General features: G+C 41.8%; 1 protein-coding gene across 1 annotated transcript in view; it reads right to left on the reverse strand.

Moving 5' to 3' along the window:
• Positions 1–12,204: 12,204 nt before the first annotated feature.
• The window catches only part of AFG2A (AAA ATPase AFG2A), a 208,260-nt gene continuing 197,394 nt past the window's right edge, over positions 12,205–23,070 (reverse strand). The window contains exon 16 of the mRNA XM_075036893.1: positions 12,205–17,187. Coding sequence (XP_074892994.1) covers positions 17,011–17,187 — 177 coding nt within the window. The 3' untranslated portion in view covers positions 12,205–17,010. The remainder of the gene's footprint in view (positions 17,188–23,070) is intronic.

Consider the following 23,070-nt stretch of genomic DNA (forward strand, 5'->3'; position numbering starts at 1 on the left):
AAATTAGAATAAGCTCTGCTTTGTTGCAGTTTTCACCGACAGGAGAGTATTCCTATGTTGAACTACATCATCACAAATTTTTATATATATATATAGTAGTTTTAACATCACTAAGGAGAAGGAAACAAGGGTCTATGAAGCTAAGAAGAGGGCTAAGTGTTAAAAACTCTTCTTTCTTTCTCCTAATTTTGGATTGGGCACATTTCAAAATGTCTCAGTCCTGACTCTGCTCTGTTCGTCTGCTGTCAGAGACTGCAAAAATACTCATCACTGCAAAGCCGCATTACAAAAGTGTTAGTCAATTAAGAGAGTAATTGTTTGGGTGGCTCCTTCGACCTACCTCTTATTTGAAAGCCTGGCACCTGACCGAATGCTCAACTTTTTCCACTAAGATTTTACCAGGTGAAAATCCCGTCCACGCATGAGACGAGGTGGCTGAGCAAACCCCAGCTCCCCAGAAGGAAGCCGCGTGTCGGAGCCCTTGAACACAAAAGCCCGTTACTGCGGCAGAGGGCACAAACCACGACCACGCTCAGTGGAAGCAGTTCTCGCTTCTCTCCTTCAAGACAGCTCGTTCCGACGTGAATTATATCTTTGAAAGGTGCCGGATTGCTGGATTATGGCATCAGATCCCAGGCTCCCCAGTTGTATTCTGCTGCATTTTTAGCATGCAATTGATACAAGAAAACCGCAACATTAATGCGAAGCCTATACTGATTCAGTGGGTGGAGGAAATCAGGGTAATTCACTTTCTGCAACCACAGTAGTTCAGGTGGGTTCTCTTTGGTTTTTTTAAGGCCACTAAACTGTTTTTCCATTTCTCTTGCTTTCTTCTACAGCTGAGTTAGGTAACAAACAGGTGGAGCTACAAAGATTCTCCTGGTGGGATTAAGTACTGTAGATCTAGCTGTGTAAGTATGTGCCGAGAGCTGAGGGAAAGGAGGTGGCTGTTTTAATTATAGCTGATAAAAAACTAGCCAGAGGAAATCCACCATGACTGAATAATAGCATTTAGCTTCAGAAACAACCGAGGAACAAACCTTTCCCATTTCTGCTCGAGAAGTGGCCACTCCCCAGGTGTGGACTGCATTATCAGAGGAAGAGGTAAAGCTCTCTGCTAATTTAAATACATGGCTCTGTGTATGTTTTTATTATCTAACCACTTGTGGCGACTCGGGTATTAGTACATCTCTAGGAATGCCTATTATTTATCAGGTTGTGCAATCCGTCACTGTCAGCTGAAGGAGGTCTCGGGAGCAGCGTTTCTAATTTGATTTGAAAATATACATGGAAACCTGAGACTGCTTTTAGCAAGAATGATGGGGTTGGCCTAATGAACACAATCTCTTTTGTCGTTCTCGAGAACAGTGTGTCAACAACTAAGTTTAGGTTCCCTCCACAGCTGTAACAGCTTCTGTAGAGAAGCAGTAACTTAACATCTATGTCACGTTCTTGGTTCTGCTTTACCAATCGAAAGGCATTTCAATGAGATTGTAACAGACAACCTTTGATTCCCTGGAATGCAAGCAGGGAGGAAGTTTTTCCATGGACCCCTTGAAAAGAAGTTTACACCAAGCGATGATTTTTTTCACAGAAACTTCTTCCCCTGAACCTTAATACAGGTGCATGATACCAAATGATGCTTAGGAAAGCACGTATCTAGAGATGCAGTTCCCAAATAGCTAGGGCACCAGAAGCTGGCTGCAGGAAAATGAACGTGACACAGAATGTCTCTGTGGCAGAGCCGTGTGTGTTTCTGGCTGCAGCATCAGCCACTTCAGTACGTAAATATTTACCGATTCTGACTTCTCATGGGAAAAAACAAAGCGACTAACCCCACACCTTTCTTTTTTACAGTTGAAAAGACATGAAAAAGATCTCTCACCACAACTCTGCAAGAGTACAGCAACATCACGGGTAGCTTGCTGCATCCCAATAAGAGAATGATAAAATGTAATTTCGCTATTAAGCTGGCTTTTTTTTTTTTTCCTCCAATTTTCTGGGTCTTCTTCAAAAGAATCTGGTTTGCATTTGGCAATTTGAGTATTAAGTGCCAAGATATCCCTTGCATGTTTGATGTTGTTTGTTGTACTCTAGAAGAGCTTGCTAGTCACATCTTGAAATTTTGCTCTGTAACAACAGCTATCTGTCAAGGAATATTCAGTGTCAAGGGCTGGATTCTCTTCATAGGGAAATCAAAGTTAATCTTGTTTTCCTTTGGAATTGATGAAGTCAGGAGACTTCTGTGTTTGGAGACAGTTTGTGTGTTTGCTCTTTGTATCTAATATATCCATGTGGTTTTTTTAATATAAATATATATATAAAAAATATTATCCCTCAAGAACTTTTGGGTTGAAAAGGTCAGATTTCTCTCACCAAAAAGAATGGGAAAACCCTTGACAATAAAGAACATAAAGCACACGTGATGACGCACATACTGTCGTGTTATTGATGAAAAAACCTCTCATTTCCATCAGGGTGGGAGACAGGTCGTGGATGAGGCAGGAACTGTGCCGCTCTAACTCAACACGAGCCGGTAGGAAAGCTTGCACTGCCTCTCCTGCTGGCTCTCACCCAGAAGAACATGTACGGACACACACTTCACACGTGTATGTTACGAGACCAAAAATTGTGTGTCTTTCTGTGTGTTGGGGTGGGGGCTGGTGTCCCTCTTTTAGATTCCCTCGACAAGTCTCTATTTTGAAACCGCTACCGTGATTCTTGTTTCTTTCTGCGATTCATTAAACATGCTATTCTTGAGAAGCCAAAGAATTCCAACATATAAAGGCCACATCTACTGCTGAAACATACTTTGTTAAAGCATCTCAAAGCCTAATTAGGATCTTGTATCTATTGCTTCCCAAGTTCAGGAAACTGAAGTTCAGTAATTTTGAAAATTATGCAAAGAATGGATTTTTCCCCTGAAGTAGCACACTGACCTTCCAAAACACTGCAGTAATGCTACTGCAAGATGACATTTCTTGCTGTAATACTGAAGGATTCACAAGGGAGGCACCGTACTGCTGCTTACAGCTGTTTGCGTAGATTTACGGGGCTATAATCTGGCTTAAAAGAAGCATCTGAATAAAGATAAAAATGCCAAGTGTGTCCAGTTGAAAAATAAAAAAAGCAGTGCCTTTTCCAGCATACTTATTGTGTGTGTTTCCACTGCTTTTTTATGTTAGCTTAGAAGTGTGGACATCGTTGCCTGACTGAATTCAGAGCTTGTAGTAATTTTCCGTCCTGTTTATTAAATACAGGACACCCCCCCCCCCCCCAACAACAACAGTTCCCTAGTGCATTCTAAGACAGACCTCAGAGTATTCAGAAAAGGTCATCTTCAGCTTCAGCAGATATTAAGGACAACTGCTCAGCTGTAATTTATGTCCATACCTCTTAAAGTAAGTGAAATAGCTGTCATCACCAGGCTGGATTTCAGCTCTGTAGAGGGTAATTATCAAAACTTAAACATCGATCTGTTAGAACTTAAACACCACTCTGTCCTTATAGCAAACTACCACTACTTTTCTAATTCTTCTCCAAATGCCCCATCTCCAGCAAATTTAAACAGAAGCCTATGATATTCTTATGCAGGTAAGATACAGTTTTCAGCATATTGGTACCATATGCTGAGTTTTTGTTGAAGGTCTCGTGCAGGTTGCACATCAGGGCTCTCAGAAGTAGCGCTACTCATATTTCATCACACAAACAGTGTGAAACATGGGAAGTAAATGGAAAACAACATTTTTGGAGCTGGACCGGTGTCAAGAATTACTTTTCAAAACCCTTTGCTGTTCTTTTTTAAACTTGCCACATGAAAAAAATAACTTTGAGTCAATTACAAACACTCCTGTAGACTCATTAGCTCCTGTAGACTTAATTTTCCAGGGTGCCAATTGCTTTAAAGTAAAAGTGCTCAGCACTTCTTAGCAAGACACAGAAAGAATCAGTTGCTCAGAGACTTCTTTCTAAGGCAGGAAGGGAAAATTCCTATCGTCTAACCTCCCTGGGCAGATCTTGAAAACATTGTCTTTTATTCTTAGCAGTGTTATTGAAACATACCGCCCTAGCACTAAATGCTACCTAGACGTCAAGTCAATTCTATAGCAATTATCAATTTCAGTCAGCAGAAGTTACCGATATCACCTTATATATACACCGGTCTTAGCAGTACTGAACATAAAAGCTAAACTCTACTGAAAGGTAGATGCAAAAAAGTCAAAGCTTTTAGAAAAACCCAAACTAACTCAAAACCAGAACTCTTGCAAGAGTCTCTTACTGAAACATAGGAAACATTTGATATTTAAAATAATATTAAAAATGGAGTCTGCCACTCCAGCAGCTGACTGAAACAGCTTAGAGAGGTGAATTTTCAGCTATTGCATCCCCACACACTTGAGAATACAGACCTGTCAATAAAAGCATATCTAATCTCAAGTGCATTTGTAGGTTCCGTCAACTGATGTTGGGAACTTCTGATGGTATGCATTTTCTAAATTACATGCATCTTTCCATGTACTGTTAGGTACTCGAATACCAACATGTATGCTAATTGTACCTATAAAGATGCAAAGTAAATATGAGAGATGTAGTAAATATAAAACACTGTTTATTTCAACTTTTCTCTTTGCGGAACAGCTAAACTAGCTAAACTGTTGATATTGGAGGTAGTTTAGACAGAAGATGGCTTGAACTAAAAGAAAAAAAAGAAAAAAATATTTTTTCAGTGTATGTCATGGAAGATCACTTCATTTCAAGTGAAATCACAATGCTATGAGGAAGGGGCAGACAAACTGCAATAAACGTTTTCAAAAACATGAATAAAATTGTATTTGTAAAGGCAGGTTGAAGAACAGGCTCCAGAGCAAAGCCTTCAAACAGCAGAGTCCAGTCAGCACTGCATGTTTTCTTCCTCATCCTTGCCAAGGTTGCATATGCAGTGCTCCAGAAAGAGACCTGCATTTCCTACTGCTCTTTCAAGCTTTGGGAAAAAAAGACACAGGAGTTCCCAGCGCTGTGGACTTCACTAATGTCAAATGCATTTTTAATCTTGGTAATAAAAAATAAGTTGCATAGCCTCACTGAAAGTAAAATTCCTGGACACCAATTGAGCTGTTTAAAGCCTGCTGACAGTGCTCAAAACTCAAAGCCACTCTGTTGGGTCTCGAAGCAGGTCGTAATACAAGGCAAGACCCACGGTTTTGGAAACGGTATTAACATTCAGCGCTAACCTCACCAGTGCACTGTTTTATCTAGCTCCCAAGTGATTTCCTGACAAAGATCATTACCAAAAAGTGAACTTCTGAGGAAAACAAAAGCAAGACCTTCACGAAGTACTTTGCAGCTGTAAGCAGGATTCAGTTCTTGCAACATTTAATACACAGTCATTGTTTCCAATGGAAGTGGGACCATGCCCCATTTTGCAGAACCAAATGCAATAGAACTGTTTGCAGTACACTTTTTCACAATTTACTTTCCCTGAGGAGAACTTCGTATCTTTATCAGAAGAATGGTCTGGTCATAAGCAAATAAAAGCAGAAAAATCAAATCCTGATCTCCTCACCCAGTTCTCTATCACACAGATATCCCACTGACTTCACCGGAAATGATGCCTCAGTAAAAGCTTACGCATGTTACTGTATTACATGTTTGATGAAACATGTCATGTTCCAAATCACTTCCACTTCATCAGTATTTTCAGCACTACTTGCGGCTCTGCTGAGCTGCGTAGAGGATAACAGTCCTTTCTGGCCAGGAATGGGAAAGAAGCAGCGTAAGAACGCCAGAAGAGGAAGGTGGAAAGGACAGAAAAAAAGATGACGAAAGCTCAGCAGGAGGAGTAGATCGATACAGTCGGACGTGTCTTTTGGCAGAAATGTGCCTAGAGCTTCTTCTACATTTCACGAAAGGAGCGTGAATAATCCCTCTGTTTTCAGCACCTTTCCCCCATGTATCTAAACACCACGCTTCAAACCACTTTGCTCCAGGTTATTCACAGAAGTTATTCTGTATCTACGTATAAGACAGGCAGGACTGAGCTCCTGGAAAAGAAATAGCTCTATGGTACGGTCCATGCTCTGTGTTATCAGCAGACATGAAATTAATTGCTATATCTGTACGCAACAGAGCAAACAGAAACTGATAGGAACCGTCTAGGTAGCTGACAGGGCCATAAACAACATGCTAGACTGTTCCCATGGCATGGCAGCATCAGGCTGAAAGAAGTGCGTGACTATTTTTTACCGTAACTTCTCGAAGCAGTCGTTACTTACTTATGAGATTAATACCCCTAGCAGCCTTTGAGACTGCCGCGTGATGTGAAAAGTGAAGTGGGATTGCACTGGGAAGCCCAGTGCCTGGGATAAGGCACTGGAAATCACCTGCGCAGAGGGGTAGCTTTTGTGGAAAGCCCTGCGAAGGAGTAAACCTCCCTCCATTCCTGCTCTGAATGCTCCGTCGCAGAAAGACTTTGGTCAGGCTACATTCTGTTCAGACTTTTTCTTTCACTGTTTCCCCACCCAACTTCATACAAATTCTTATAAAGGTTATGTACAGACTTGTACAAAATGGAGACTGACACTAGCTCTTGGAGGATTTCCCAGAGCAAGTTTAACAGAGATTATATAACATGTTAAATCTGTGTTGGCTTTTTTTTTTTTAATATAGATGTTATTATACTACTATTTTATTCTTCCTAGCTTAACCCTCCAACCACCCTTTCAAATAGTTAATTATGTTTTTCAGAGATTAAAAACCTGAGGTTATTACACACATTTTGTTTCCACCCCTTACATAAAACAGGACAAATGTGTTACAACTGGAGTGTCTTAGCAAGTCATAACAACCATTATTTTCCTTCCACACATACTACTATCAAAGTCATGAGGGGGGGATCTCTCCTTTAATAGATGTAGCAGTGGAACTTTAGAGCTAGCACAGAACTTTACTTTTATTTTATCCAGTAAAGAATAATTTTAACATCATGTGTGATTGGGAAGTATAGTGCAATTTTCAGGAGCTTAAAATACCAGTGGGAATATAATTTCAGATATATTTCATGCATATAAATGTATTTTAACTCATACCACCCCCAAGACCCGAGGAAGGAAATAACCAGAAAGCAGAAAAACAGACAGCTCGAGACCAATGAGGGGGGAGGACAAACACGAGGCTTGCACAAGGTGTTTGTGAAGGAGCGACGATCAAAGCCTCGGATCTCATGTTGTTCTACTGCTGTGACTGCTCTTCACTGCAGTAGAGTCCCTGCAGCTCTCGGGTAACTGCGGCGCGCTCAGTGTTCAGAAAACAGGGTTGGTTTTTTTCTTTTTTTTGACCTATGAGGCTTTCCTCCTGTCCCATGAGGACCAGCTGGTGTAGCTACCTATCTATCTATCCATCCAGAGACTACTGAATGGAACTACTACGAAAATAACTGGAGTTGCTCCAGTGCGTGGCCAGGTGCCTCAGAAGAGAAGTCAGCTTGAACACATTTTGCTCACACTTCCAAGCTCCACAGGCTCCTTATTCACTTCAGAGTAGAGTTCAAAACCTTGACAGACCTGGTCTGCACAGCTTTGTTTCAACTTCGTCTGTGGTCCCCCCAAAAGACAATGCAATAGGATAAATCCAGCTTAAAATTACAGGACACTCATAATATGGAAGATATTGACTATTCCCCAAAAGTCAGGCTAAGTCCAATCCTAACAGAACTGACTTCAAGATACAAAGCACATCTTTGTGCAAAGCCATCTCCAAGATGCTCTTCCAAATAAGCACTTTTGAAAACCAACCCAAAGCAAACAGCCAACCCCACTTTATTCTCAAGGAACCACCAGACAAACCCAACTGTTTTTGTTGAATGTTCTTGACATTCATATACTTCCATTTTAGATACCATGATAATAGGCACCTGCAGTCACACAGAATTTTCTTTTTTAATTTAATCTACAGTCATTTCTTTTACAGGGTTAGGGCTTTTTTTTTATTTGGTACTTAGTGTAAAACTTGAGGACTTTAAAAGAAAAAAAAAAAAAGCCTAAGGGTTACTAACAACCCTCTCCTCCAGCTGATGCTCAGCATGAGGCTGATTTTGTCATCACACTGTGCAAGCTTCTTCCTGGGTGAACTCAGACAACATAACCTCAAATTAATTTGAAATAGTCATATGTCCATACCAGGGTAGATGCCACATTGCTGGCAGGGGGGGAAAAAAAAGGAGGATTATAACAGCAAATGGTCTAAAGCTTGTTTGGGCACTGTAGCAGAGCTTACCAACAGTGACGGCCACAGAAGTAGCCCCGGGCACTGCCTGGGTTTCTCTTGAGGTCACCTGGGCTCTGTGCAGCCCAGAGAACACCAGTCCAAGGATGCTGTTCTTCTCAGAGCTCTGCCCCAGCTCTGCCTCTGGAGACAGCACAGTGCAACACAGCTGCTCTCACCCAGGCTAGGGCAGGGCAGCACAAAATTTTTTAAAAAGTGCTGTTCCAGGACCCTGCTCTTCACGTCACACCATCCTTTCTGCCTTGCGTCACCTCTCCCCCACTGCTCCCTCCTGGCTTGTGCAGCTTCTTCCACATAACTCGCATCAGCTTTTTAGCACGTCCTTTTTCAAAAGCCACGCATCTTCTATCAGGTCCTCTCAGGAGATGACCAGGCAGACTTACAGGAAAACCACTGGTGAGAAACAAAATGGTCTACTGAAGGTCCAAGATCCTTTTGATGGCTACAGACACTTCTAGAAAAATAAAACCTCTTTGAGCTTCTTATTGTTGCTGTGGGTTTTCCTTCTTCTCCATCTCATTGTTTTTCTTGTAGAGTTTAGAAAAAAACAATGAGCAGACTCAGAAGAAAGGAGGAAAATTTCCACACACGCTTTCTACTCATTTCTCTTCCTCTCCACTTTTTCTTAGATTTTTACTCCCCCAACTTTTCCTCCTCTTCTCACCGAGAAAAAGGGCAAAATTCCCCTCCTCCCTCTTGATACCACTACTTAATACTAAATTTCTGAAAAATTCAGAAGAGAACTTATGTCTTCACTTTTTCTCCTGAAGTTTGTGCAACTGTGCTGAACCCTGCCAATGATATGATAATGAAATATTTCCAGGAGGGAAAAAAAAAAAAAAAAAAAATCTGTAAAAACTCTCTGCACCCATGGGGCTTGCTGCACTTTAAGATTCCAAAGATTTCAGAGAGGTCACACCGCTGCAAATCGTTCTCTTTTCCAGTCAAAGCAGCCCATTTTGGAGGAGAGGGGGAAGATGTGAGAATTTCTTTTTCCTGAAGGCAAGCAAGTGCAAGGGTGTTCTTCCTGCTGCACAGGAAACACTTAGCAAGACCAATGCAGAAGCCAGGGCTGGCCTAAGAGAATTTAGTCTTTGATGTTAAAAAAAACCCCAAAACCCAAAGAAAGTATGAATCATAACGTCTGCCACTTTATAGACACCTTAAGTGTCTGAAAGAGTCAAGCTCCAGAAATACCTCTGCTAATCCAGTGCTGATGGGGTTAATGAGATCAAAGCCGGATTCCACTTTGTGCTCAGCAGTGAGACATTTCCTACCATAGAGCCAGGGTGACTGTAGCCCTCCTTCAGCTCACCTTCACACCCAAATCAGCATCAAAATAACACAAATCAGCCCCTACTCTGATTATAATCGGTGTTCCCCCTTTCTGTCTCCTTCCAACTCCATCAACCCCCACCTTCCCACGTTAAAATCAGTCAGTGTTTAATTTCAGGGTAATCTTCCTCATTCACGTGTTTATTTTCAAACATTTTCTCTATCTATCTGCTCTCCCGCCCTCCCCTCCCCATCCTTAAATCAGTAAGGAGCTTCACACGCTCCGATGCAGGCACTTACCTTCTCACCCAGCAGACAAAGTGATCCCCAAATTCAGCTCCCCAACACTCAAGTAGGTGAAGAACAGCTCTCCTACCATCTTCTTTTAAGTCTCTCCTGGCAAGTGCAGGAAGGGGCCTAACAAAGCTGTATGCAGCCAATTGTGTTATCAAGGCACTTGGCACTACCAGCTGATCCTTGATTACTATTCATCCCTCAGGAAAATAAAACACCCTTTTGTAGTAAAAGTGTAACCGGTTACCATGATGCATTACATATTAACAAAAGCAGCTTTTTACCAAAATCACAGATGATGAAAGGCTGGAAGCGGAATGAGACCAAGGTAATCAGTCGTTTCTACACGTTTCAGATAGAAAGCAGACAGTTTAACCAAGATTTTCACAGCGCTAACAAGAAAGCAGTGGGTGAGTTACGCCACATGTTTGTACATCAAACGGTAGTGAGTTCTGTAAAACAAATTTTAAGGATAACATTTTCTGTTGTAGCGACCTTTCTGGTGTAGCATCCTACGCATGCAACTGCCAGCACTGTAGTAACTTCAGTTTTCACAGGGTCTCTTTACCATTTCTGTGCTTTTCTTGAAATCCACACAGGAGCTTTCAATATGCTTTCATATTTCCTTTTTTTTTTTAAACATAAGAGCACTGCTTATTAAAAGGCATAGTTATCTGAAAGACAGAATTTACACTAGGTAGAAGGGTAGAATTTGCTGGTTTGGTGGAATAATCCCTACTTAGGTGGTGAGGAAGCATTCCAGGATGTTAAAGGATTTATTTGTTTGCTAATCTACTTAAGCACCCATAGGCCTTAACACCCACGACTTGTGTGCTTTAGGGATCTTTCATGTCCATGGCTGCTCTCAGCGCAACAGCTCTGCATTAAAGCTGCAGATTTAGACTCGTGGCAGTGCAGCAAGCTGACTACTGGGACGCTCACCTGAAAAGAGCTATATGGCTTCGGTCCACCCGCCAAATCCCGCTCTACGTTCCTCATAAGCAGCGCCTGCCCGTACGTAGCTGCAGCAGCACCCGCAAGTCACTCTGCGTCTTGCACTCCTGCACCAAACCCAGCCAACTCTCCGTTCAGACAGCAATCCAAGCACCATGAAAACACCTCACGCGGAATGCAAATGAGGCTGTCCGAACACATTTCGCATCCTCGGTTTGGGGAAAAAACTCCCTGGCAGAGGAGGGAGGTAGCTTTAAACGGCATTAAGCAGAGCGGGCTTGATGTAGGCAGCTACCCCTGTGTGAAATTTGAAGCTCTTGCCAGCGGTGTGGAGGAAAGACATGACCTCATTATTCCACAGCCCAGATAATCCGTTCCTGGATAAAGTGGGAGCTGACAAGTGTTTCACCTTGAAGGTTATCAAAGCCCTTTCCACACTCTGCTGATGCGGAGCCATTTACTTTACCAAACAGGGATGTGAAAACTCCTCTGCATTAGTAAAGGAGATAAAAAAAATCAGAGGGGTGTGCGGTTAAGAGCACACTGCCATGCCACACACACACAGGTATTGAGAGGAAGAGACCAACGGCATTTCCACAACCATTTATGCAAACAGGACAGATATATTTGCACAAGTTGATACAATATTTTTCTCAATATTTTGAGTTTTACTGCTCTCAATTCCTTCCATCTACCTCTAGGCCCTTCCTCTTGGTAAGTGCCTAGGGGCCTCTCTTGACATCAGCTACCCCTTTAGCACCTCCAGAAAGGTAGTTCAGCTCTTAGCTGGGATAAATCACTGTCTGGACCATCTTCTAGTGTCTCTCCAACGACTGCCGAGGGAACCGAGAGCGATTCCGCTCCCCTAATATTTAATTGGATGAATGGGAGCTTTACTGCCACGGGTTCTACACTGGCACACGCAGTCAACACGCTAGCCTCAAATTTTGTTGGAAGGACCCGTAATCTCTTTGAGCGATGGCTCCACACTAGTTTAAGGGGAAAGAATGTCATCTGGTTGCCATTGCCTTCTCTTGCAACACCTGCGCTCTTGCTGGAGGCCTGCCACGCAAACACAGAGCGGGGCTCTTTCCCCCTCACCGGTCCCATTCTTGGCGGACTAGTTAAGAGAGAAAACACACATCTCCTCCTCCTATCAGGACTCCGGAGTCATTGGATTTAAGTCTGCAGGGAAGAATGACACCATTTGAAATATTTAACAAAGAACATATAGAGCCCTGGAGAAAACGCATGGCTGGGTTTCCTACAGAAAAGATTAATAAATGAACAGGTAGCAGTTGCAGAAAGAGCAGACACAAACCCCAAGATTAGGAGTAGGTTTCAGCTGAAATATTTGTCTTCCAGATATTAACCTGCCATTCAAAACACGCCCAACTACAATTGTGATTCTGTGTGCATCTTGCACCTACTCCCTAGGAAAAGCTCTTTATTAAATTGCACACATTAGATCATCTACAGTATTTTCTTTCATGTCAAAGGAAAAAAAAAAAAGGCATCAGCAAAAGCAAAAGATTTTGAGGTTTATAGTAGCTAAAAATTATTGCAACTCGCCACAACCATACCAACAACATGAAAACACAAATACAAAAGGGTCACAACGTAAAACCAATTTTCCAAATGCAACTCTGTTATGGGTTAGCTCCACATTGACCAGGACCTGAAGACAGAGTTTGGAGCAGCTACAAAAAGCTTTACGTAGGCCATCTGGCTCCTGTATCCAGTGGCCAATATGTCACTTTGGAGGAGCTGAAACGCACCGATCACCCACCCTCCTTCGCCCTGCCTTTCCTTACGTGCTGGCTTTGTCAGTTTTGGCCAAGCAGCGGACCTGCCCATCACTTATGTCACGAGCAGGTTGAGGCACAGGTCGGTTTGTACCCAGGTCCCACTGCAAGCCACTTCCCCCACCCCTGACTGCATTAGCACGGGAGTAATCCCAAGGCACAGAAGTGTGAGAGAAGCACATTCAGTTTTGTCCCAGCTTTGTGATCACAGAAAGCAAGGCAAGTTCTTTGCGCCTGCTTTTTACTAATTCTTTCGGGGGCTTTTGCCAAGGTTTTGACAGTGGATGCCTGCCTTCCAGGCAGGTGCGTGACTCTTCATCTTCCAAGTACAATTCCTTCTAAGTTCTCTCCTAGCTAGCACTAGATTTTGAGCTACCACAACCACTGGACATTTGCTTTTCTAGTCTTGGTAATACTGTTTCACCCACCCTGTCAATTGCTTTCTCTGGGAGAGCCAGAAACAACCAAAAGCCTCAAGGGTCAGTCTCCTCCACAGCCCTGATACCTGCCTGTTGCAATAAGGAGAGAGAGAGTTCTCCTGCCCGTGAACTTTGTGTCCATCAGTTAACTTCAGCTTACCGGGCAGTACACAGCAAAACACCAGGCTTTACGGTTCGGTTTTCTCTTTCGCCCTCTCCAGACCCCACCAGCACAGAGTTTGACGCCTGCTTCACAGGGAGACATTACCCACAGACAGCCCTTCCCACAGCACTGACCGACTGGTGCTCAGTTATAGGAGCATTATGTTTGGCACCTGCCCAGTTTCTGAAGGAGAAGAACCACACTTTGACATTTAAAATGAGTAAAGAAACTAAAAGGAAAGAGCCAGCATACCCAAACCAGAAAAATCAACTTTAAGGACACAATATTTGAAAGGGCTGACAAGTCTAAGTTCAATGATTTTGAATAACCCTCTTTGAAAATTATCTTTTTTCTGTCCCAGATGTTCACCCTCGCACCTGAACTCAGTAAACCTTATGTCCTGTTCTCATTTAGAGACCGTAGGAAAATTATCCACAATAAACTTCATTCTTTTTCCAGGATTAAGAATTGTATATCGTACTCGCAGTAAAAATCTGTTTTATGCATTAGGGAGAACACAGGACTGAACTTTTTTTCAAGTTAAGTGAAGACATTTTTGCATTTTGATCATAAATATTCTCCTGGTCATTTTTGGCAAACCCGTCAAAAGACATTTTATGCCATTTTGCAAGACGTTGTTATTGGAGGAAAAAGTTAGACTTTGTATTTAAACAAAATGTGCCTGAAACATTGAAAAGATGATTTAATGTTAACAATTCTGCAACTCAAGCAGTATTTGGGCCAAAAACTGGCTCCAAAAGATAATGGCAGGCAGGAAAAAGACTGTATTTCTAAAGAACATAAAGAAATAAGTCTAGAAACCACTTCAGCAGTTAAAGAGAGGATGGAGAGAGATGTTCTTCTCACACGCATTCTCTTCCGTTCACTGAGCCTCTATCGTTTTATTAAAATTAATCTCACGGAAACATCCAAACAACAATAAACGTGATTAACCCAGCAGAAGAAAGAACGCCTCTATCTTTGATTTACTCTGAAGCATAGAGGTGTTCAGGCTTATATGGGCTCACACTGCAAGCAATTTGATTTGGTGCCAAGGCACAATGTGTTCGGTAAAACATGCTGTGAAAAGTTCAGCTCTGAATTAAAACCCACTCATTTAAATGACAGGCTAACAGAAGATACTTTTGAAGTGCCCTGTCCTACAGTGCCCTCATCAGTAAGTTCCAATGAGAGGCTGAGGGTGCAAAAGTGCTCACCGGACTGGATTATGAAAGGACTACGTTGCTGATGTGCTTTGACCAAAACTGGATTTTTGGTTATTTTCCAGAATTCTGATAAGAGGGTTTCAAGTTGCTAGTTCACAGTAACGGTGATCTGTCATTAGGAACGAGAAGGGGAATCATCATACCTTTCTTTAAAGCTCAACTTATCTGTGGCTTGGGACAGAGTAAGATTTTGAGTGGCCAAACAGAGTATTTAGGAGCAACATAAACCTTCTAGGGACTTCACAAATTTGCAATAACTTAATTTTTTAAAAAGTATCTTACTTTTTTTTAAAAATCAAGTTCCACAAACCCAACGATAAAAGGGGGAGCTTCCTACATTTAAAATCACTTTAGGCATGTAGGTATGTGTCAAGAGATTTGGTACCATGTGGATGAATGTGGTACCATGTGGATGAGAGGATAAACGCTTGCAGGGATGGGTTTTTTCCCCCAAGGCACAAACAGCAGTCATGGGCCAGCATTCTCTCCTAAAGTCCTAAAATTCAACGTGCAAAATTCCCTCTGATGGCAACAGGAGCCCATATACGGAAAGGGCAGCCAGGTCCTACCTGTCTCTCTCCGAGTTTCTCAGTTCAGACTCACACCTTGGCGCACGTTCCCACGGAACGGCGATCTAGTTTTGCTACTCATCTGGAGCATCACGTAGTGTTATTTTTAGGATACAAATTACAGACAGAATTCGTTACTGGCAGTAAAAACGAGGGTCTCTCTTTCCTCCCTTCAGGAACACACACTGGAGGAAAGTGCCAGGGGATAACGGTATGGCATTTAATTTTTGGAAACGTCAAAAATATAATGGTTATGATAAATGGTTTTTATCCTGAGCCTCAAGTTGGAGTATATAGAATCCAGAAAAGAAGGATAAAGTAGTTTCAAATGCAGCCTTGATCCTCAAGGCAACTTTTCCAGTTTATAATTTTCCTAATTCCCTCTGTCTGTTGTACTATTAAAGAGTCAAACAATGAAAAAAAGAAAAAACCTGCACATACATCAGATGAACTAAGTAAACAACCTGCTTCTCCTCATCGTCTAATCCTTTTCAGTGATAGTAAAATTAAATGTTAATTATAGCAACAAAAGGTTAGAATAAGAGTAATAGAAAAGTTGTAATTTAAAAATAATAGATATCTTTTTAAAAGCTAAAATTGTGTACAGAGTGGAAGTAAAGAGAGAAAAAACATAATCAAGGCCAAGAGATTACTTTTTAAATTTCATATTGATAATGTAAGTAAATATAGAAGAAATCTCTCTTAGATGCAAATTTCTCATAAAATGATCCACATTTCTAAATAATTATTACTCTCTCATGAATACATATATATAATGACTGCAAGAAAGAAAAGTCTTCAGAACCATCAAAAAACAAATCCAAAAAATAACCTTACATACAGCCTGAAATGATATTTCTTGTTTACTCCAACAAGTGAAAGAGAGATTTGGCTAAAATTTTGACCTGCAAATTCTTCTACTTACCTGAAAAACACCAGGAAAACACAAAATTACCCACTGAAATTCAGGGTTTTGTCACCTTTTTTTTTTCTTTTAATTTTTCTTAAAGTTTGTAATGGTTTTGCTTTACCTTTCCCTCTATTTTTCACGTCTGCGATAGAAAAGCTGAGTCCTTCTATTGTGGGGAAAAAAAGCTGAAAATAAGTTTGCTTAATTGCATTTCATACTGAGTGCAAGAGCAGAGAGCCCATAAGGACCTGTCGTCCTTGATATAACAAAGAAATAAGTAGAAGAGATTTTATCTGTCCCTGAACTATCTTGTGGTCATTTGTAACAGTTTTTGCAAGGAGGTTTTCTTATTCATTAATTAGGATTCATTAGGATTTTAAGTGGCCAGCTTTAAATTATCAATCAACATTCCTATTTATTTCGATGGAAACAAACAACAACAAAAATCTTTCGCTGATGCCTGGCAGTGGTTTCAGGTTAGCCAAGGGATGTACAATTTTTAAGGTGCCTCCTTCCTAGTATGTGTAAAAAGGAGTTGCTTAAGACCAAAGATAAATGTTTCACTGTAATCAATCAGGGTATCTTAGCTTTATCTCGGAGAACTCTATGTTCGGCAAGCCTGTTTGGCAGCTTTTCTGGAGATCATAAATCAAATGATTCAGAATAAATTTCAGCATTTTTTGTAGTGAGGCCACTCCCCAGGTCTACAGCTCACTGGGATGGTCTCTGGGATTAAACTGTGGTTGAAGCAGGAACAAACGTCGACAGTAATGACACTTGTTGCTACTCTCTTTAGGACCAGGAATCCATCAAAAATTCAGAATTTCATAATTATTTTTTGATACACAGATATATACTCAGATAAACGGACTTAAACCAGCAATCTTACTACCTCTAAAATGCAGATTATACCACTGAAATTGTAAAACACAAAGTTTTGGATGATGTCTGTTACACTCCAAACTTCCACAAGGGCGTTTATTATGATGATTATGCGCTTCAGTTAACTTCGGACACTCCACTCACTCAAAATACAAAATTCTTTGGCTTTTGACAGCTTTACAAAGGAAATTTGCTATTCACACCATGAATAGGGCTATGTATTAATTTGCTTTTCAAAGTGCGTGCAGTCCACTTTGCTGCTGATAATCTGCATAAAACTGGATTAACGAATCAGGAATCCTTGGGGTCACGACAGTCAGTGCGTACCCAAAGTGCCGTCCCATGATAGATTTGGCGTTTATGTCTTCCTGAAGAGCTAGAAGGGCTGCTTCTCTACAGACTGCTGTTATCTGCAAAGAAACAATAAAAAAACCAACAAACCACATAGCATTATTATTATAAAATATATTACTTGAAAGGAAGAAAGTGAACACAAGAATATCAACATACTCCAAATGCCAGGTACTCACAAGGACAGAGTTCCTCCTACTTTTTTTTTTTTTTTTTTTTAATAAATGAGGTTGTAGGTGATTAGGGCATCCAAGAAACAGGGTATAGCTTGCAATTCAAACCACAGTAACATTACATTTCATATTACAGTATGTTGCAAATTCACTTGATAATCACATTACCTTGCGCTAAACTCCCCGCAACACCTGATAAATTAAAACCCCAACAACCAGCGCTACATTTTTCTGTCCCCAAAGTGCAAGAGCAGATATTCCCAGGCTCTGCAGGCACTTTTCTTTCTCAGCTTTACGCTGGGAAAGAAGTAAAAACAATTAATTCAGAAAGGAAGGCTAGAAGGAGAGGGGTGTGTGGAAGGGGAGGCGGGTTAAGGTCTCATACCCTGCAATGTGTTTTTAAGCTCTCTGGACTTCAGACAGCGGAAACAGACTGATGCCAGTGTCACTCTAAAGACACATTACTGTGGTGAAAAGAGCTTGTGGAATGAAAAGAGATATTGTGATTTCCAGTGCAACAGGGAAAACAGTGATTGATATTGACTGCTCCCTTATATCTGTAAATGAAAGAGCCAGCTGAAACACATTTGTCCAGCTATTCAGCATATTTTCTCTGTTTGTTCACTTACTGAAAAGAGTTCCCCCCGCTTATGCTGTGCTAATGGTTGCCAAAGCCGTTTAGTAGCTTTTTAGAGGATTTAGCAGCATGTTTAGGAAGCTTTCACAAGAAAACATGCATGGATTTAGATGGCTTTGTCAAGTTACAACAATATTACTATTAGTTCTGTGCTGCTCTAATGAGCAGTGAAGCTAAACACTGCTGTTATGCATTTTAATGCTTTTCAGGACTTCAAAGACAGTTAAACGTGGAAGCGTAGCCGAGATTTAGCGCACCAGCTTCTTGCGGAGGTAAGTAATACATCATCTAGAAAGTTAACGGAGGGATCTTGGTCTTTCTGTTCAGGTTTTTCTCTAAGTAGACAGTATGACTATTTCCCTATCGCTAACACAAATAGAAAGCTACTTAAGAAAAAGAAAAAAACCCAAACCAGATCAAACTCGCCCCCATCATCCCTGCCTAACGCAAGACCCAGAAATCTTTCAAAAGGGAGAAGACCGTTGATGGAAAAACAGATCCCGAGCACCCTGGACTCTAAGCCTGTGTTGGTCTTTGAAGGAGGGGTCCATTTCCCCTTGATAAATACTGCACTAGGGGCAAGTTTTCCACAAAATGAAGAAGAAGAGACCTTCTGGGGGTTTTCACAGGCATTATTAAAAAAAGACCCCAAACGCAGTACAGCAGGTTTTGACCATCCTGCTCTGCTCACAGAGACCATCGCTCATCTACAGCATCAAAATTATGCAGCAGGGTATCACTACAGCACAAGACATTCACTTGTTAGGAGTTGATATGTTTTACTGAAGGAGAAGCTGAAGGAAAGACTGTCAAGTTGGCAGATTCAAAAAAGAAGGAACACCACTGCCAGTCTTATTTCTTCCTGTTTCATTTGTACACTGATACACTTAGGAGCAATTTGCCCAGAAGCTGATAGTTCTGATGATGCTTTTACCTTTTCTCTATGCTCTGCCAAGAGTATCGGTAACAGTGACGATAATTAACCTCCGAAGGATTTTTTTGTTTAATTTTAAAGACTGAATCATAAGTTCTGTGATAACTGAAAATTACTAGACATGAGGCAGCACCAGAAAACTGATTCCCCCCCCGCCCCCTGCTTCCCAGGGGCATTTCAGCTGCTTTTAAGGGAAGATGAAATAATTTTAAGGCATGAATTATCATCCTCTCTTTTCCTGGCTGCACTCAGAATTTTTGTGAACTAAATCTTTAATATATTATTGAGTAATAAACAGCAGGCTTTATGGCACAGCGTTTAAAATTTGGACCCTCGTGCCTGGTCACAGAAGTCACATGGCGTTGTTTCCATTCCTTGGCTAACCCAGAGTATCATGTTTCTGAGGTAAGAGATTCGACAAGACAAGTTTGATTATTTTTCTTCGTTCAAGTATGCAAATGTAAAAAAAAAAAAAAAAAGAGAAAAAAAAGGTCCTCACAAGCGTTCTCACTAGCTAGTAAAGCTAAATCACTCGTGGAAAGCAAACACAAGTGTAATACAGCCACAGCGAAATGAGAGTGAATTCATCTGGTGAAATGTGCTGCACTGTTGGCCTAAGGTCTACTGGTTTGTCATAGGTATGTCTCGTCACAGTCACGTTAGGACATTTCTTACTAGACCAAGCAACTGAAGGGTTTTTAAATGTCATTTCTGCCTAGATTAAAAAACAACACAGATTGGGTCAAGTGAGGCAAAGAGGGAAGGTACCAGAAGGGGCTAACTGACAACAAAGGAAGAAAACCAGCGGCTTTGCAGCAAGGCACGGATCCTTCCCAGCCTTAGCGGCACTCCAAAACCAGAGGCTGCATCTAGATCATCAGTTTTAAAACTTTGCAACAGACCTATCCTCAATGAATTTGTCCAATTACTTTCTTAAATCACTTCTCCTTTTGGCCTCCACAACATCATCCCGTAATGAGTGCCACAGTCTAATCATGCATTGTATAAAAAAAGCACTTTTGTTTGTCTTAAACCTGGTAATTTCAGCAAGTGCCTCCTAGTTTCTGCGTTAGGAGAACAGTGATTCATCTGTTGTTCCCCGTTCACCTTCCCTGTATCATCAATAATTTTACAGTTTGATCTCACCCTCTCTCAGTCAAGCCTTTGCAAGCTGAAGAGTCCTCAGTGAGTCAGTCCCTGCTCCTGCAGAACTTGTCCATCCTTCAGCCCGTCCGTCATTTCGTTTTTGCTAGTTCTGCTCTATCCTCTTGCTGTTGAGCGGCTGAAGCCATGTAGGGCATGGAGGGAGCTGTACCACGGCATAGCAGTGCTTCTGGGCTGCTTGCAGTTCCTTTCCTGTTATATTTGCCGTCATATCAGTGCCGAGATGATTTTTCTCAGAAAATTATCCATGCTGTCTCCAGTATCTTTTCCTGAGTGACAATATCTAATTTAGGCCGTATGCTTGTGAATTTGAAGCCTGGGTGATTTTCTTTTCTCTCCACTGCATTTATCAGCATGAATAGCCTCTGCCTGCCTTTGTAATGCTGTGAACCAACATTACCTATCTGCCAGTTTTAAGACAATTCTTAATTATTTTCAAATACAAATCCAAGGGATCACCATTTTCACCTTTTCAGTATAAAAAAAAAGACCAAAAAAAGTGCAATCTTTTGGATCTCTGTGTGTTGTGAGGAATAGGAATAACGTCCTCGTCCTGTTCCAAAGGCAAAATTGCAGCTCGGTGTATTGAAGGACAAAATAGATATTCTTGACTGCATCTGAATATAGAGTGGCTTTCAGCATTGACAATTCAAGCAATAATGAAGGCATTAAGTGATTGTCAGAAACAACAGTGATTAAACAGCAACAGACCAGGCACTAGGTAATTAAGCAATAACTACTGAGGTGTGGGGTGTTATTGCAGAGATGAATAGCCAGCCAGGTGTGGTTGAATACTATTGAACCTGTAAGTACCACAATATACCCTAGTCTGATTATTAATTATCATTATAAATGAAAGTTTAACAAACACAATTCTCATTTTCAATGGAATGAGAGCAAATTACTGACCTATGCGTTAGTCTGCTGTCTGCAGTCCTCTCTTAGCACGGAAATAATTCTGAATTCATGTATTAAAAACAGATTATCATATATTTAAAGGACTGACTTATCATCTGAATGAGTGCTGTAAGATCAGAAAATAAACAGCGAATCTAGAATCCTACTTCAAAGTCAAAAAGGCAACTGTATCAAGTTTTCCTGGGAGGAGAGAACTAAAATTTGCTCTCTAAACCACACACACACACACACACACACACACACATCAGTAATAAGCAAAGCCACACACAAGCTCACAGCTATGGTGCAAACAATGATGAGTCCCCAAAAGCAATGGGTTTACACCTAGTTGTTCCCTCCCTCCCCATTTCACTCCCAGCAACAATAAAATGCCCAGTGCCAGTTACTGTTCTCTGAATAAACAGCATTCAGCATAACCCATCTTTCTCCCGAAACCAATGGTTACAACTGGCTGATTCAGCTTGGCTGATTCTCCCCCATTCTGGCATTAAGCACCAACTCTTTCCAGTGGACTGAAAGTCCTTTTCAGCTTCTTTGTATTTAAAGTGCTCTAAATAGCTTTAAAGAATCTTTAAAAAAAAAATTTAAAAAAAAAAAAAAGAGGAAAAAAGAAATGAGCTTCTGTGTTAAAGCCTTAGGTATTTTCAAGAAAGTGGTTTTGTTAGCGCAGAGTCTGTTGGGAACACCTGTGAATGTCGGGTTTAATTGGGCTGCAGCTGGTGTCGATTGTGCGCGCAGTAACTGGCAGCCACTGGCTGGCTGTACATTGTGTTTCATTTTCCTTTTTCCTTCCTTTTTAACTTGCTCCTCCACCCCGCCAGTTAAAGTTGTAAGGGATTGTGTGTAAGAGGGATTAGGAGCCTGGAAACAGAATAGTACCCTGCGGTTTGTGAATAGCGTAAATTGTGGCCCTTCCCGGATGAAAACTACCTGCGAGACCGTGCGCCCATGCGGTGCACGCCTGCTAGGCAGCGTCAAAGGAAGATTGTGTATAGGTTTGGGGAGTTTGCTTTCCCGCTCTGTTAAGGAGAGATAAAAGGTTCATACACGGCGTTTTAAAAAGACATGAATAACTCCCGGGTCAGGACATCTGTTTTGCACTCGGGCCAGTTCCTACCCGTGTCAGGCACCTCCTCTTAGCCCTGCGTCAGAAGCTGCTCTTCGGAGAGCAATAGCCTTATCCCCACAAAACCGGGGAAGTCGGAAAGCTCTCGGGGCCGCCACCTGATTGAGGAAAGAGGCGGGCACGGCCGCCTCTCCAAAACGAGTTGAGAAAACAAATCGGGAGAAGACGCACTGTAGGCAGAGAGGCTAAAAGCGGGGAAAGGTTGCCGACTGTATTCTAAAAACGACGCAAACGTCTCGATTCAATGCAACTCCGGCAGGGCACAACTTTCCGCAAGGGATTTGCACGAGGCTCAGCGCAGTGCTGGGCAGAAATGGTAAATACCTCCAGGTTTTTGCCAGCCCCAGCGGGTCACTCCTGCTTAAAAGTGTGGGACGCCGTGGCCCCTCTTTCCCCCCTTCTCCTTTGTGCAGGAACCACCCGCTGCCGGCTGCAGGCTCCCACCCGTCTCTTGTGCTGGCTCCGGCGCTAAGCTGGTCCTTTCATTAACCGATTCAATGCACCAGACCATCAGAAAACTAATCCAGGGGGAGGGAAAGAGAAAAAAAAAAAAAAAAAAAAAAGCCCGTTAGCTTGCTGCTGGGGTATTGAGATGGGCTCACAGGGGCGTTCGACAAGCACCCGTTGGCATGGGAGGAGCGGAGAGCACAGCAAGCGGGACGCCTCTTCCTCCAGTAGCAGGGAGCTGCTGGATCGCCTTCGTGAAATTTTGTGCTCGCTTACCCTGTTTTAGCATCCCCGCGCTGCTGCTGCTGCTGCACGTGTCGGTCCGTCTGGACTAGCTCAGGTACCGCAGCATGATGCTGGCTGGGCTAGGGAGACGTGCCCTAGATAACGCTTTTGTACAACATACAACTTTTAAAGGTAAAAATACTATTTCAAGATGTCACAAATACCATCTTTCCTTTAAAATGGGCTAAACCGAGAGGCTCTTAACTGGTCAGAGGTGGAGTTTTTGATTTATTTCAAAGGTTTAAATCTAGTGCTTCT

The sequence above is a fragment of the Buteo buteo genome, chromosome 1, assembly GCF_964188355.1.
Source record: "Buteo buteo chromosome 1, bButBut1.hap1.1, whole genome shotgun sequence".
In the NCBI taxonomy this organism is placed as follows: domain Eukaryota; kingdom Metazoa; phylum Chordata; class Aves; order Accipitriformes; family Accipitridae; genus Buteo; species Buteo buteo.